General features: G+C 38.7%; 1 protein-coding gene across 5 annotated transcripts in view; it reads left to right on the top strand.

The window, feature by feature from the left end:
- DMD (dystrophin) overlaps positions 1-18173 on the top strand; it is a 2259822-nt gene that overhangs the window by 2095575 nt on the left and 146074 nt on the right. For all 5 annotated transcript variants that reach the window (XM_082446317.1, XM_082446321.1, XM_082446320.1 and 2 more), the window contains 2 exons: positions 15745-15865; positions 16493-16761. In XM_082446317.1, coding sequence (XP_082302443.1) covers positions 15745-15865; positions 16493-16761 — 390 coding nt within the window. The remainder of the gene's footprint in view (positions 1-15744; positions 15866-16492; positions 16762-18173) is intronic.

Below are 18173 nucleotides of genomic sequence, written 5' to 3'. Positions count from 1 at the left end.
TCTACTAGACTCAGAGTGAGGAAGGCAGAGATTTGGTCTTGCTGACCTCCAAGACCCTAGTACCTAGCAAAGTGTCTGCCATACGGTGGATACTGATAGGTGTTTTTGAAATGAGAATAAAAGGTACATGAACAACACAAGGGAATAGAAAACCAAGTGAATTACCACCAAACAATAAAAGCTTGATAAAATGGTGCCACTTTTATATGGTCAGCACTTAAAGGAAAGATATCTATGGAGACATAGCAAAAACTGGCATCTTGAAGAAAGGTCAAGGGTTTATATTATTCCAGAGAAGAGGATATAGGAGATGACAAAAAGGGAAGAGAACATGAGGGAAGACCCCAGAGTCTATAAAAAATTGCCAGGGAAACTGCCAGTTTCTCCTTTAGCCATTCCCCTTCATATAATTCAGAATATTTAGGTAGCTTTTGTGGTAGGGTGTGATATAATAGCTATAATTTTTAAAGTGTTCTAACTTTGAATAAAGAGTGAAAACACTCTGGTATATATGTAGAAGAGCATTCACTGAGAAGGATGGGCATTTTAAATAGAATGCATTACATGATACGGTGAAATGAGACAATTTCTACCAAAGGTGTAATTTTATTCTAGTTCCAGAAATCAAAGAAGATGAATCATTGGACAAGTGCAGTAGGATTCAGGAGACTGAGATTCTAGCCCTATTCATCTATAAGTCGGATGGTGATTGCTACTTTGTTCTTCAGGTATAAGATGAGGAATTTGGTCTACGTAGTTTTTCCACAGTCCTTCTAGCCACCATTTTGTTATAAATACAGCCTCACTCTCCCTGATTATTGGCTTTGGTTGCCTGCTAACAGCGATAAAATGTTAGCACATACCGTTCTCGGTCCTCTTACTCATGAATCTCATGACCAGTAATATGCTTTGGAGAGATGTGATGCTAGAGTTATGGGTAACATGCACCATATTGAAGAGAATTAATCCCCACTTGGCTACTCTACTTATTCAGATACCCACTTACTCCCTTTCTTTGACATATCAGGATCTCCAGCCCATTGATAACTCTTTGTTCTATACATTAGTTCCACTGATCCTCTACCTTTATCTCCCTCCAAGTCCAACTTAGGTTCAATCATCAAGCATTTTAATAACTTTTTCAAGACCCCAAAATCCTTTGCTTCTTTATCTTTTTGTTGCTGTAATCTACAAAACCCTAATGATTGGAGGATCTAACTAAAGAGTTTCTCCTATCCAAACAACACCAGCGCAGACTGACATAGTACCTTTTCAGGATGACCAACCTCCAGCCTTCCAACGCTAACACATCACTGGGTCAGTTTACCTTTCTTGACTCTGTCTACTGTAGTCATTGCCACTGTTACAAGAGACCTTTTCTCCTCACTTTTCTGTATCTACTCTTAACACCCTACAATGCAATCAACATTTCAGTCAGAGTAATTGGTGTAAAAATATAAATTGAATTATGTCATTCCTCATCTTAACACTCTTCAGTGGCTTTTCAGTGCCCTTGGGGAAAGACCAAAAATCCTCAGCAAGGACCCCAAAGTCCCATCTGGCTGGTCTGGCCCCAGTCTTTTCTCACTGCCCTTCCTCTTGCTGTCTTGATGCTAGCTGTACTGCCTTCTTTTGCTTGTTTCCAGTTCTCTGTGTTCCTCTCTGGTGGGGCTTTGAACATGTCGATCCTCTGTCTGAAACCCTTTCTACCCAAACCTCCCCCCTCATAATTTCCTGGCTCATGTCTGATAATCCTTTACATCTTGGCTCAGGCATCAAGCAAGCTTTTCTCTGATGCCCACATTTGACCACATCTCCTTTTATATGCCTTCATAACACAGTACTTTTCCTTCTATAATGTAATGTTCTTTGTCATCATGAATATGTGTGACTTTTTGACTAATGTCAACCACCTTCACTAAACCTTGGGCTCCAAGAAGCTTGCTTTTGGGAAGAGGGTTGTCATTTTTATACCTAGCACCTTATAAAGTGTCTAGTACATGATAGACAATGAACAGATAAAGGAACATAGGAATTAAGGAAAGAAGATAAGGAGGCAGGAAGGGAGGAAAACAGCCAGTGAACTAATCTTTTGTTCCTTCCTCTCTAGTCTACTGTGATCCAGGGCAGGGAAAGAAAGAATAAAGGGTGATGTTCCTTCCTCACTTGCAGCTTTTTTTCTCTTTACTCCTAAGTAAGCATCTTTTCATAGTGTGTAAAGCTACTTTGATGCCCACTGTTTTTACTTGTGGTCTGGTCCAGTGTTTCCATGAAATTCTCTTTGTATCCTTAAGAAAAAGCCTTGTCACAAAACACTCCCTCAAAGGACATCATCACTCCTAAGTGCTGATGAGAGAACAATTTTGCACCCTGTTTACTCAGTTTTGTCACATTTTTGCAGTAGCCCCTTTGTAGTTGTAGTGGAGTTGCTGTCTAGTTAGTGATGCTCTCATTGCCTGTGGACAAAAAGAACAAAGGAAAACCCCTGAAACTGGGTCTCTCTATCAGATCTTCTGAATCCAATTAGGAAGAGGTAAAGGAAGCACAATCATTACAAAACTCTGTCGTGATCTAGTCTTGAACAGAGTTTGTATTTGTAGACTTTTGTTTTACTTTACCATGTTTCCAGGGTTATAAACTGTCTTGCTCTTTATGGGTCTCTTGCTCCAAAGACTGTTTATATAAAATATTTGGTATCAAGATGGCTCACTTTTTATTGTACCCTTGCTCCCCATGTATTTGGTGTGTCACTTTTTAAAAATCACCTGCTTACTATCTATTGTAAATTATTAATGTTGTTGCTTTTTATGGGAATACAAATCCCATTAAAATGTCAAAAGTGTAAATACTAATTAAATATTTTTCACTTTTTTTCTATAAATCAGAATGCTTGTAAAACAGGTCATTTATATTTTCTTAGTATATCATTGCAGATTAATGATAAAGTTTTATAGCAAAATATCATATGTCTTGTACTCTTAAAGCAAGAATATACAGTCAATCTCAGTTACTCTGCTGTAGGTAAAGTTATAAGACAGTCCACACAGGTAGTTGGGGACTGCAGTCTCACTCCCCAAAGCAGTTTTTTACACCCATGGGAGTGGATGTATGTTCCCCAAACCAGCTGGGCACCATAACGACTGCAACTGGAATGGCTCTGAGGACTAATTAATAAAATAATGTTCCATATGTGGTGAAGTGTTCTAAATAATTAAAGCTCAAATGTGCCTTAGCAAATATAAACTGACCGATTTTTATATCTTTTGAATACATTATCCTGGCTTTTACGGTTCCTCGTTACTTGCCTCACTAGACGGACTCGTTTTCAATGAAGTGTGTATTATTCTGGTCCAGATATATTTTTAAAACTGACTTCCTTTGTTTTACTTGTGCAGTCACTAAAGTGATATTTATTACTTGTCTACTCCTGTGATTAACTTAGAGAGAGTTTTAAAGGAGCAAATCATAGTGGGGAATTTCTAAGGAGAACTGCAATAAACCATGAGTTTATTTAATTCTCTTCATCCCACCCCAAATTTAAATGGAAATTAGGTCTTGATTATAAGAACACTGTAGGTAATGACTTTTTGTTTGCATTTTTACTAATGAAATTGTTTGTCATTCGGTTTTCATCTTTCAATTTGAAACTCTCTGTAATTCCTTCCCTAGAGACCATTAAGGACACCTTCAAAGCTTCCTGAGATTTTCTGGTTAAGATTTAGATGGAAGTAATCAATACATACATTATTAAAACAGTAGACAGAAAGCCATAATTGTGTGGATCCTGTTGACAAATGAAAAGGCTTGAATAAAGTAGTTTACTTATTCATTTGTCAGGTCATATATTATGCATGTTCAGTCTCCTCAGAAGTCACCACGAAGTGAGGGAGAGGTTCAGAAATTCAATAAAATTACCCTGAAATCACGCTGTAGATTATACATTTATTTAAGCTAATGCTGTTACCAATGCTGGCCTGCTTCCTTTGGGTACATGTGTGTTAGCTTGGTGAGTTCCCTCATCAAGGGAATCCTTCTATTTCCACAGAAATAGAAAATGTCTTTAGGTGCCATTTGTGAAGGTTAAGATTCAAGTCAGCTCTGTGTTACCAAATAAATGCATTGTTCCCTATCACCTCTGAAAAACAACGACAAAAAAAGCTTGTGATACAGTGATTCATTCCAACATTCATTGACCTAGCCTCTTGGAGTTTCTAAACAAGTTTGGTTCCCTTGCAAAGTTCACTGTTCGTTACCTACCTCTAAGATGTCTGCGTGACTAGGTTGGAGGAAATCGACATCTTTGTGATCGATTCTTCATCACTAATGGAGTAAGCTACTTTCATATAAGTTTGGAATTTTATGCAGTCATATTTAGAAATGCTGAATAGAAAAGATTTTAAATTATTTTTAGAGCTACATTTCTAGCCATTTGAGGAAGTCTTCTGAAAACTAGCTATATCATCAAAACTTGAGAACAGAGTCATCTAGGATTTGCTACTTTTGTTTAATAACTATAATAAGATAAACTATGTATAGTTTACAAATTGACTTCTCTACCACAGTCCTCTTTATAACCATGTCAAAATATTTTTGATATCTTGACAGATACTCTTAAAATAATATTTGTGTAGTACTTTGCCTTTACAAAGCACTTTGACACACATTTGTTTAATTACAGATGAACCCCTGATCTTTTTATCTGTTCTTCCATTTCCCCAAAAAAATTATTTTAGGAAAAACTGTACCATAACTCGGACTCCTGGAATTCATTGAGTCTTTTCAGTAATTATTTATTGAGGGCCTACTCTATGCCAGGGGCTGAGGGTACAGTAGTGAAGAAAACGAGACTCTGCCCCCCACAGACCTTCAAATTTTAATGAGGGAAACACACAGTAAGCCAATACATTAATATATAAAATCACATCAGGGGAATTCCCTGGTGGTCCAGTGGTTAGGACTCTGTGCTCTCACTGCCGCGGCCCCGGGTTCGATCCCTGGTTGGGGAACTAAGATCCCACAAGCTGCGCCGCATGGCCAAAAAAAAAAAAAGAACTAAAAACAATAAAATAAAATCATGTCAGGTCAGTTCCATGAAGAGAAAATGAACAAAATAAGGATAGAGAAAGGCTGAGAGGCAGTGGCCCACCTAAAGAGATTATAGTTGAGCAAAGGGCTGTGTGCGTGAGTGAGCCAAGCAAAGACCTCGAGTGAAGCATATTCTAGGCAGAAGGAGCAGCAAATGCAAAGGCCAAGATGTAAGAACAGGTTTGGGGTGTCCAAGGAATAGCAGGATGGGCTAGTGGTAGGTTGTTGAGAGAGGCAAAGACCAGATAATGTGGTCTTTTCTGCCATAGTTTGGAGGTGGATTTTATTCTATGTGTATTGAGACATCACTGGAGAACCACAGACAGGAATGATGTGATCTGATTGATGTGTTTAGAAATGGACTCTGGCTGCTGTGTGAAGGAATGATGATAGGAGGAGCAAAACTGAAAGCAGGGAGAAAGTTAGGAGGGTGTTGAAGTCATTTAGGAAGGAGATAACGATGGCTTGGACTGGAATGGAAATGATAGATATGATGAAAAATTATATGACCCAAGATAAAGTTTGAAGGTAGAGCTGATAGAACTTAAGATTGATGGGGTATGGAATATGAGAGAAAGCAAAGAGTCAGGGATGACTCTGAATCTGTGGTTTGAACAAATGGGGAAATGATGATGCCATTTATGGAAACAGGAAAGACTTCAAAATGATCATGGATGAGGGTGTGTATGTGGAGAGAAACAGGAGTTCCATTTCTGGATTGTGTTGATAGACAGAAACAAATGGCGTGATTCAGAAATTATTCACCACTTACACTTGACAATCTCAAATTTTGGCCGAGCCTCTTGAGAATGGATATTAATTAATTTTTCACAGGATTTCCTGATAATCCATTTATCTGCACTGTTGCTTCAGAAAGAATTTCCAAAATTTAGGGTTTAGGCTCAATGACCTAATACCTAATTCTCTAAATGACCCTAGGAGCAGATTGAATTTTCACCAGTGATTTTTCAGGGTGAGCTCAGAGTTTAACAACGTTATGGTCTGTAGGAAGTGACTTCCCCAGTGGTTGTTGGAAGCAGCTCAACCTTAGGATTAAGAGTCAAACAGCTGTGCGCGATGCTGCGTGGGCACTAACTATTCCTCCCCAGTATCACAGATCTGCAAGCAGGCTGGACTCTCTGCTAGCCCGTGCCCTTGATCTCAGAGAACACAACTTTTTGTTTGAAAGACTTCCAAAAGACAAATCTCAACAGGAGCTTGTTAAACATATTTCCCCCCTAGACACTCCAAAATGTTTTTTCATTGAGTAAAATTAGATATTTTAAAAAATAATTTCAGGCTTGAAATATGTCCATTTACTTTTTCAAACTTGCTTCGAATTGATTTAATCTCACGTATAAATTAATATTGTTGTTCATGTTGTTGACTATGTGAAACAATGCTTAGATGTACCTGAAACAATGGCTAGATGTGTCTGATGCCGTAATCCCTTATCTTCACTTTTCTTCAGAAGTAGAGTGAAAATAAGATAAACTTTTTTCATCTTGTCTAAAGATGATGATGTAGTCAAACTCATAGAAGCAGAGAGTAGAGAGGTGGTTGCGAGGGCCTGGGGAGAGGGGGAAATGTGGAGTTGTTCAACAAGTATAAACTTTCAGTTATGCAAAACGAGTAAATTCGCAAGGTCTACTGTGCAATCCTGTGCCTGGAGGTAACAGTATTGTATCATGCACTTAAAACTTTGTTAAGTGGGTGGATCTCATGTTAAGTGTTCTTAGCACAATAAAAAAATAAAGATGATTATGACCTTTTCTTTATAGCCCATGTGTCCCATTTTCATACCTCTCTAATACCAACTATGTCAAATGAATATCAAGTGAACCCTTTGTCTTTCTGGGGTTTTTTGTTGCCACTTCTGGCAAATGTCCTTCTTCCTAAAATCCCTATGAATTTGTCTTAGATTCTTAGAGGCAAAATTTCTGGTACTCCAGTTAACCACATTTGGACCTTGCCTTTTTCCATGATCTTGGTTTCAAATTAATTGAGCAATGATTGTCCCTAAATCAGCAGTTAGTCATTAAAATATTTCTGACGTGCTTGAGACTCAATAAATATGGTGGCTCTTAAAATGAGGAAGGTCATTATGGCGAGAGAATGATTTCAGCAACGTTCTTATCAGAAGTAAAAACAATATAGGAGGCATGCAGATAAGGTAGAAATAATATGGAAACTAGAATGATAATATAGGATGACAAAACTAAAATACCAATCAATTTGTGAAAATGACTGTGTTACCGTCCTTGTCCTACGCGCACTCAGTAACGATTTGTTGAGATCACTTTAACCGCCGTTGGATCACTTTATTTTTTTTCTTTCTTTTTAAAAAATTTTTATTGGGGGTATAATTGATTTACAATGTTGTGTTAGTTTCTGCTGTACAGCAAAGTGAATCAGTTATACATATACGTGTATCCACTCTTTTTTAGATTCTTTTTCCATATAGGTCATTACAGAGTATTGAGTAGAGTTCCCTGTGCCCTGTGCTGTACAGTAGATTCTTATTAGTTATCTATTGTATATATAGTAGTGCGTATGTGTCAGTCCCAATTTTCCAGTTTAGAGTCTGTCTGTTCTCTCGTCTCCTAGCTAATGCAGGCTAGAGGGAAAGCCCAACCAGCAGTTCAAATAATGGAACTTCCGAAAGTATGGACGTGAACATCTCCTCTAGAGGGGAAATCACTAGGATTAAGAAGGCAGGGTTAATAGGGCCTCCTCTTGAGGAAAATCCACCTAGTGACTCAAAGATTACTCTCAGCTTTGGATCTGGAACATAAGAGTAGACCCAGAAAAAGATCTCTCAGTTTTTCCCAACTGACAGCATTCATTTTTTTTCTCTCTCTTAATTCACGAAACCAGGCTTTCACCCTCGAGCACCGACTACATCTAAATCCAGCTGGCCTCCATATAACACAGTCTGGTTTTCTACCTGGGCGTTCTGTTATTTATTCAACAGTATTTATTGATTATCTACTATGTGCCAAGCTGTGGCTATAATTCTTAATATTAGTAATGAAAGACTATCTCAAACTGCCACCATGTAACAGGCCTGTGGCCAATTAATGATCTAAACGTGTTGATTATGGAATTTTAGAACTGGATGTTAGAACTTAGGTAAGGTACTTAGCAAACCTCTACATTTTACAAATGAGGATGGGAAGGCTCAGAGAGATTTTATGACTTGTCCTAGATCACGCAACCAAGTTTTGGCCCGGCCCAGACTTGAACTTTTGGTGTCCTGCTACTCAGGACAGTGCTCTTTTCACCACTTCAGTCTGCCTCTCAGGATGGTTCTGTAAAGTTCTGCTAACAAATGTGGAGATAACGTATAGTCATTCCTTCAGATTTCTGGTCCAAATGACACAAATACAGACTTGCCACTTCAGTGGGAATATAGGTAAAATTCAGCTCCGGGGAAACTATACACTGTACATGGTTGAAAGAGATCTGTTTTGAAACGCAAGGGCTTTTACTTACATCCTTAGTTATAGGACCACTGTCTCTAGGTGAAAGCAACATAGCTTGTCTCTCTGTAATGTCTGTACCTGTGCCCAGACTTCTCTTCCTGCCCCTCTCTTCTCTGAGGTATCTCAAGCAAATCAGTATCTCACCCTTCATCCCCTCTATACATGGTTCTGAGCTACTCTTTATGTATTATTAGGTATTTGTGGTAATATTCACCCTAATTCTTTTTTCCACAAGTAGGACAGACAGAAAAAAAAAAAGAATAATCAATGACTTGGTTCTTTATCGCTTTCAGGTTTTTTATTTCTGATTTGCTTCATAGCCATTAGGATTTTCCACCTTTGTGGCTTCCAAATTTTTTGTAATTCAGAGAACTTTTATTTTTTTGTTCTTACTCACTTTCAGCCTGGCTTAAAATGAATCATCAGTGACTTGGTTCTTCTCTGTGACTTTCAGGTTTTTTCAGTTTCTCATTTGCTTCACGGTCATTAGGATTTTCCACTTATGTGTCTTCCACATTTTTTGTAATTCAGGAAACTTTAATTTTTTTGCTCTTACTCAGTTTCAGCCTGGCTTAAGAATTTCAGGGTTTGGATTCTAAGTGACTAACGAACTGATGGCCTTAGGTAAATCCTAACTTGTCTGTACTTTACTTTGCATTGGTAAAACATTAATTGAATAAAAATATGCTTTTATACAAACATACCTACTCAGCCAAACTGTTGACTCCTTAAGGACAAAGATTAGGTCCCTACATCTGCACTACCTTATTCATAATAGATTCAAAATAAATATTTGTGAATGAATGAATTAATCAGCAAGCAGTCAAGTCACCCAGTTGGTTAGTGTTTGTGATGTATAAATACTATCCATCAGACAATTTGACCTTCACAATAAAATGGATTTACCTTGGGATTTGCTGCTACTGTAATTTTGTAGTGCACGATTCAAATAAGTTAATTTTGTGCACCTTAAGGAGCTGAAGGAAAATTATCAGTTTAGCATGCCTAACTTTTTCTCATTTGTGAGATAGAATATTATTTTCTTTTCACAGAGGTACTCTACGTCTTTAGTAGTTGCTTCTGATTCTTCCACATCACTATTTCAGAGCCTTGGGCCTGGCTATCTTAAAAAGGGAAAAAAGAAGGTATGGGGGGAAAGATGGGTTTTAAAGAAAATAACTTCATCTGTTGAAAAGATTCAAGAAGGAAATATCTTAACATTTGAATATTGACATCTAAATAGGGTAAAGATGCACTCTGTATGTGTATGGGAGAAGGGCTTTATATCTGATAGCTTTTTCACATCAGCACATGAATGAACCAACTTATCTGACTTAAAATATTAATTATAATCTATGAGACAAAAATCAGTATTGTATATGAGTATGTATTTTCCCCAGTGTCATTCAAATAGACTTTTTTTTGAGAAACAAGTCACTTATCAAAGGGTTAAGGCTCTTGACATTGAAATGTTGTCATTGTTTTAAAATGGCTCCATTTCCTTACTTTTTTTTTAAAATTTATTTATTTATTTTATTTTTGGCTGTGTTGGGTCTTCGTTTCTGTGCGAGGGCTTTCTCTAGTTGTGGCAAGTGGGGGCCACTCTTCATCGCGGTGCGCGGGCCTCTCACTATCGTGGCCTCTCTTGTTGCGGAGCACAGGCTCCAGACGCACAGGCTCAGCAGTTGTGGCTCATGGGCCTAGTTGCTCCGTGGCATGTGGGATCTTCCCAGACCAGGGCTCGAACCCGTGTCCCCTGCATTGGCAGGCAGATTCTCAACCACTGCGCCACCAGGGAAGCCCCATTTTCCTTACTTTTAAAACGTGGTGAACTGTTGTAACATGCAGTCTATGGTAAGTTGATCAGATATTGAAAAATCTATTTTTCATTATTTTAATGCAACATCTTCATGGGGTTTTTTGTTGTCTTGTTGTTATTATTTTTACTACATAAGCCTCTCTCTTTTAAACTCCATGCTACAAGGACCAATGATATCCATTGCCTACAACAGAGTCTGGTACATAGTAGGTGCTCAAAATTTGTTACATGAATAAATGGAAGAGGACCTTTCATATAACCATGTTTAACATGACATTCCTACTTATAGTTTTTTTCTCCCTTTTTTCTGGGGTTTTTACAGTTGTTCTATGTGTGTGTTTAGTCTAAATCTTAAATTCTGAAGATACAGTCACTTAACCCTGTCTTCCATATACTTTCTTTTCTTAATTTCTGGCAACGATGTGAAAATAATGGTGCTTATGTCTTCGTAACGACAGAACTTCCTTTGTCTTTTCTTTAGATTCATCTTAATCCTCAGTGACTCATATTTAAGAAATGAACTGTGCAGCTGTGGTGGAGCTAAGCCCTTGGCAACAACTCGAGGGGCAAACAAGTGGTCTCTCACAGTGGATGGGTGGTCCTTAGCCTTGAATTATTTGCTGTTCGGTTTTAACAATGGAATTGCATCATCAAACAGTGTCTTGAACTTTTTCAGTTTGATGGGACCTTTAAGATCCATTTCCTTATTTGACAGACTTTGCTCCAATAATTATCTCCACTTTCCCCCGAGGTCTTTAATATATTCTTCTCTGCTATGGTGACCAACTGTCCTGGTTTGCCTGATGCTGTCCTGGTTTCAGCATTGAAAGTTCCGTGTCCTTAGTACCTGGCAAACAAGGATGGTTGGTTATCGATCTTCAGTCTGTGTTCAAACCATTCCTATCCTAAAAAGAACGTATCTCTCTTTGCCTTGCAGCCCTCTCTGTCCTGTCCTCCTCTTTTCCCTCTCAGAAAAAAAGATACTCCACCAATAGTTGTCACTTGAAATGCCTCCTCCTTCTCCCACTTACTCCTCAACTAAACCTATTTCCAAGGCTACTGCCCTCCACTGAAATTGCTCTCACCGAGTCTGATGAACACTTCTCAGTGCTGATCTTGCTTTACTTCTGTGTCATGATTGGACACTCTTGGTCACTTTATTCCTCTCAAACTCTCACTCTCTCTTCAGTAGTTTTACACTCCTTACTTCCCCCAGTCTTTACACCTATCCAGTCCTTTTCGGCCTTTCATCGGATCCAGTTCCTCTGTCTGCTCATTACATTTTTATCTGTGTTCTCCAGAATTTTCTTTTCCTCTCACTCCACTGAGCAATCGCATCTACTTATGTAATTTTAATCCTTGCCTGTATGCCTAATCGTAGGCACTCAGTGGATATTAGCTTGGTGAGAGAATGACTCCTACATCTCATTTCTTCTCCCTAAACATTGGATTCGAAACTTGTTTCCTGCTGGAAAGAATGTTACGTCTCCGAGCTGAGCATATCACATCCTCTTACTCTGTTCCCCATACAGACCCCCCTCATAGGAGTCTGGGATTTTAATATTCATCTTTATTAATTTTATGCTGAACGTGCACATGAGATGTTCTGGATCAGAGACAGATCTCCTTGAATTACTTTACAGTAAAGATCATCACTACCTTCCACCCTCTGTTCAAGCCTTACCCCTAAGGAGACATGGTGAGATCTGATGAAAATTTTCTCACATGAGTGGCTGGGTGCGTGCTCCATAGGAAAGTAACCAGGGAAAAATGATTTTTCTCTGCTTATAAAGGAGAAGTAGGCAATTGTCCTCTTCTCCCCCCTGAAAGGGTCTCCTTGGAAACGTGATGGGCCTGAGTCCCAACTCCAACTTCTCTAGGAGCCAGCTAGCCCCATGCATCTCAGGTTTTACAACCTAGAAATGTCTCCAAGGTCTTGGCTTTATATTTTCGAAATGTAAGTACCTACAGAGATAGCTACTCCAGTCTTTCTGACAACTTGGAGCTTAACCTAGGAAACTACTCCGGGCTATAACCATTTGGCCCTCCGGATCAGAGAAATTAACTAGACAGATGACTACAGATCTAATTCCCATGGTATGGGAAGGTGTTCACGAGGCTAGAACTTTTTATAGGTGTACTGAGAATTCCAGGAGAGTTTATTTCCTCACATTTAGTTTAATTGCACCCAGCGTTCACTCCTTTACTCAAGCTAGAAACTAGGAGTCATCCTTGCTCCTCCCCTTCTCTTCTCCAGCATCTATTCGGTTACCAGATTCCCACATCTCTCCTCTCTAAACATTTCCTTACTCTGTCTGTCTCTTTTTTTGCCCTGGTACCATTGCCCTGGTTCAGATCCTCATAATCTTTCACTGAATTCTTGCAATTGCCTCCGTTTTCTCTGATTCCATTTCTGTCCTTCTCAAATACATACTCTGTACTAATGTCAGAGAAATCTATTTGAAATGCACACATGCCCATGCCACTCCCCTGCTTAAATCCCTTCAAAGGCTCCTGATTACCTATGAGACAACACCTAGACTTCTTAGCAGGGCGTATATGGTCATAGGTTGAGGTTCAAATCCTGACTTAAAGGTCTAATATAGTTTAAGATAAGAACAGTACCCTGCTTCATCTCTGGACATGTCTTCTCCTTGTACTTTATCTTCTAGAAACACCGGCCTACTTGAGATAACTGCACATGCTGCACTGAATTAGCCTTCTGTCTTCGCACCTGCATTTTCGTCTTCTTTCTTCTTCCTCTAACCTGCTTTTCCCTGGCTAACTCATCATGTTCATGCTTTAGAATTCTTCTTGAATACTATCTTCTCCAAGAAGCCTTTCCCAGTTTCCTTTCCCATATTGTGCAAGCCTATAGCACTTTCCACATTGTGTTGAAATTATTTACATGTTCGACTCTTCCACTATTTACTATAAGTTCCTACACAGGAAGGGCTGTTTTGCATTCAACTTTGTATTTCTGGTCTTTAGTATAACCACTGACACATAGTAGTTCAATAAAGGGAGCCATTATTATTTTTATAATTAGTAATATCAGTATCAGCTTCCTATTGTCAAGTCCAAATGGAGAGACAAAGTAAAATAATAATTTTCCTGAAGCTAGAAAAATTAGATGTTTGAAAAAAATACAGGAATACAAGAAATGTATACACATATACACATACATTCACGTGTGTGTGAGTGCACACGCACGCACACAAACACAGAGATTGCAAATGAAATATTGGAGGGAAAATCAGCTTTACATGTAAGCAAAGTAGATAACCCACCTACTCTGTATGATTTCAAGGGTGCAAGAATATCCTACTATACAGAAATTACATCCCTATCCACAGGCTGAATCCTAATATTCCACTTAACGAATTTCATTATTTTGGCTCAAAAACCTTGCCTCTCTCTACTAAACTGTAAATAACTTGGAAGGTGAATCATTTTGCAAAGTATCAGACTCAGGATTCCTTTGAATGGTGAACACCATTAGGATTTTATTTATAAATGTGTCATACATTCCACTTCTAGAGCACTCCTGTAACATGATACATCTGAAGTTTAAAGGAGATACTGCTAAGTTTTCTCCCAGTAACAGAGCACGGTTTAAATTCAATAGGCAACATTACTAAAAATAGGATAGAATTGAAAAAAGATATGAATAATTAAGCCCTAGATCAGGGCAATTATTATTACTGTTGTTTTTACACTGGTCTTTTAGCATTTATGTGATATTTAATACTTTAATTAACATCTTCCCTTCTGGGATTGCCGCATCTGGGTTAATAACTATCTTCAGTGGTTTCAGAATATCTGTTAATTTATCCTAGCCTCTCAGGATGTCTCACAACCCTTAGCACTTGGTTATATATGAACTTTATTGTTTTCTTTGTTTCTAGTGTGTTAGTTTTCTCCCTTCTTTTGGTTCAGAAACTTCTTGAAGGCAGAAAGTGTGCATTTTGCTTTTCTTTTAATCCCCTGTATCAAAGAAGATTACAGATTAGAGATTAAAATTGATAACTAATTTAGATGACCTCAAAACACCTGTTCTAGGCTCACTTTTTTTTAATTAATTTGTTTATTTATTATTTATTTTTGGCTGTGTTGGGTCTTCGTTTCTGTGAGAGGGCTTTCTCTAGTTGCGGCAAGCGGGGGCCACTCTTCATCGCGGTGCGCGGGCCTCTCACTATCGCGGCCTCTCTTGTTGCAGAGCACAGGCTCCAGACGCGCAGGCTCAGTAGTTATGGCTCACGGGCCTAGTTGCTCCACGGCATGTGGGATCTTCCCAGACCAGGGCTCGAACCCGTGTCCCCTGCATTGACAGGCAGATTCTCAACCACCACCAGGGAAGCCCTAGGCTCACTCTTTTATAGAAACTTGTTCCCACAATTTCTAGCTTCAGTATACCTCAAAACATTTCTCTTGTTTTCAAAGAAGTCACAATGGAAAATGTAATGGGTACTTTTCAAAAGCGTTGAGTTTTTACTTAGTTTTTTATTAGTTTATTCATTATTAGTTTTTATCAGTTTACTATTAACACATCATTATGTTCGTTGTCAGACATTTCGACAGAATTAACTGGTGATTATGAATTAGATCGGTTGTATACTTCAGTACAACCTAAGTTTTTCCAAGTGGCCCTTTAGGCTTCCCATTATGGTCTTGATATCTGTTCTTTTGGGTGTGTGTAAGTTTCATTAGCCCTGCTAGGGTTTTTTGTTTTTTGTTTTTTGGTCTTCATTGCTGTGTGCAGGCTTTCTCTAGTTGTGGCGAGCGGGGGCTACTCTTCGTTGCGGTGCGCGGGCTTCTCATTGTGGTGGCTTCTCTTGTTGCGGAGCATGGGCTCTAGTCACGTGGGCTTCAGTAGTTGTGGCACATGGGCTCCGTAGTTGTGGCGCACGGGCTTAGTTGCTCCATGGCATGTGGGATCTTCCCGGACCAGAGCTCGAACCCGTGTCCCCTGCATTGGCAGGCGGATTCTTAACCACTGTGCCACCAGGGAAGCCCCCTGCTAGGGTTTTGCAATATATATCTTACAACTTTAGCTCCAGATTTCAAGTTTGGTAGTCAAGTTATATAAATAAATCACTCTTATCTTAATCAAAGGACGTTAACATATCTTGAAAGCTCCCCTATCCTCTCCAGAATAATTTTACAAACACAGTGTTTTCCTGATTAAAAGAAAGATCTGTCGAGCCTTCTTTATCATTTTATGACTGTCAGTTTATAAATAAAGGAGATAGAAATTGACCTGGGAATTTCATAACCAAGTTCTGAGTACCCAGGATTAATTTTGAGAAGAATGCCACAAGCCACATAAGCATTTCTTTTCATCTCATTTCACAGGCCTTCAGGAGGGAATTGAAAACGAAAGAACCTGTAATCATGAGTACTCTTGAGACTGTACGAATATTTCTGACAGAGCAGCCTTTGGAAGGACTAGAGAAACTCTACCAGGAGCCCAGAGGTAATTGAATGTGGAACTGTAATAACATATTGATAGAAGGATCAGTGGTGACAGAATGACCCATCCATTTTTGCTGGTAGTGTCTGGATAGCTCTCATATTTTCTAGGTTAAATAGAATCAATTCAAATTAAACCTTGATGTTGAAAAAGAAAAAGGAATCATAAAGCAGCATGCATAAATCTGTTTGCACATTCATAAATAAACATTAAAAGAGATTAGCGATCAATTATTGAAACATTTAGAAAATAATAAACAAAAGAGATAATCTGTGAGGAGGAAGTTTATTGTCACAAAGACTACAAGCTAATTTTCAATTTAAGAGCCTGCCTGAAGTAAATTAGAGCTTGTGGTGTGCATCCTAACATTTTTCTACTCAGTAGCTTAAATGAATCTTGGATTATCTGATTGATACAAAGTAGAACAGATTCACTCAGGAAGACACGACTTCAGATGTGCTAAACTATATCAAAATGTATGCCAAAGTATAAAAGAGCCATTAATCAGTAGGTTGGCCTCTTGTTAAAGTGTACTCTTTCTTTTTTCCAGTATGACCTTTTCAACAATGTTTTTTTTTTTTTAACACGAAAATGAATGTGGCCTAAAACCTTGTTGTATTACCAATTTAGAGCTGCCTCCTGAGGAGAAAGCCCAGAATGTCACACGCCTCCTACGAAAGCAGGCTGAGGAGGTCAACACTGAGTGGGAAAAATTGAACCTGCACTCAGCTGACTGGCAGAGAAAAATAGATGAGGCCCTCGAAAGACTCCAGGAACTTCAGGAGGCCACGGATGAGCTGGACCTCAAACTGCGCCAAGCTGAAGTGATCAAGGGATCGTGGCAGCCCGTGGGCGATCTCCTCATTGACTCCCTCCAAGATCACCTCGAGAAAGTCAAGGTACCGTCTACTGCTTGGCTTCAGGGCCCTTTGAGAGATTCAGAACAGGTTCTAATCTGAACTCATCTGCAGTATTTTCTTCTCACAAAGTTAAAAATAGGACCCTTAAGCATTCGAAATCTTTCACAAATTCAAAGTCTTCTGGCACATGGTCTTTTCTCTAAGAGAAGATAGTGATCTAATCATGTCTGTCTTCAGTAATATAAAATGAAATATTAAGAAGTTACAGGGCAAAAAAATCATTTTGATTTTGCTATCAGGGAATTAACCTAAGTGTACTAAAATTGTCTGATTTACATGTGTATGCGTGTGTGTATTTGTGGTTCTTAGTATCACAGTAGGGAAAAATACAACATTTAATCAAGAGCCAGGAGTCTAGGTTTTGGCCTTTTTGCTAACTGAATTATATGACTTGGGTGAGTTCTGGTTCTGTGAGCTGAGACCAGTAATGCTGCCCTTCCCTGAGAAGGCAATGTATATAATACAATTTTGAGTTGGATTAGTCCACTGCAGATATTAGGAAATATCACTCTATATTTGGAATACTGTCCATGAGACCAAAATTAAATTCCCTTATGGCACAAAGATGATAAATGTTTTTATAAAGAAAAAATATACATATTTAGGAGTATCATTTTGAAAACCAGCAACTTGAAACATATTTTGTCTATTTATCTAGTGTCAAAACTAACAGAAGTCCTCCCAGATCCAAATGCAGAAGAAGTGAAATCCTCACCTGCATTTGGTGTGTTTACCAGCCCCCTCATTCTGGAAGGTCTCTTCTCCCTGGGCTTTCATGACACTGTTTCATCCACATTCTTCTTCTTCCTTGATTTTCCTCAGTTCTGAAACTCTACCCCCCCACCCCGTTCAGATGTTGGTATGCCCGAGTTTCTAACCTTAGCTCAGTTCCCTTTTTATTCTATAAAAACCTTAGCTCAGTTCTCTTCTTATGGTATAAATGCTCCCTAGTTTGAAATGGCATGGATGGTAACAAATCTAAATTTCTAGTCTGAATCTCTTTTCTGATCTGCTAACCCATATGCCATTAGAATTGAAATGCAACCATTCTGAAAGCAAGTCCATTTGTCCTCCTGTTTACCCATTCCCCTACCGATATCCCTTTTTACCTGCCCTTTCTTCTGTGTTTCCTATTTCAGTTAATGGATCAGAATCCAACAAGCTGCTCAGGCTAGAAACTTGAGGTCCGTCCTTAAATCCTTCTACGTTTTCATTGACTGCACTTGATTGCTCATTTTACCTCAGAATATCTCCTTTATATTTTCTCTCCTCTTTTCAACCAATGTCCTGTTCTGGTCCCCAGCATCTGTTAGTCAGGTTGTTTTATTATACATCCTTAAATCCCATTCCCCAGTCAGTGTAGCTGGCATATCACAAACACTGCATTTTAA

This window comes from Balaenoptera physalus (assembly GCF_965194825.1).
Source record: "Balaenoptera physalus genome assembly, chromosome: X".
Taxonomy (NCBI): domain Eukaryota; kingdom Metazoa; phylum Chordata; class Mammalia; order Artiodactyla; family Balaenopteridae; genus Balaenoptera; species Balaenoptera physalus.
The sequence above is the reverse complement of the archived record's forward strand: the minus strand, read 5'-3'. Positions and strand labels throughout refer to the sequence as shown.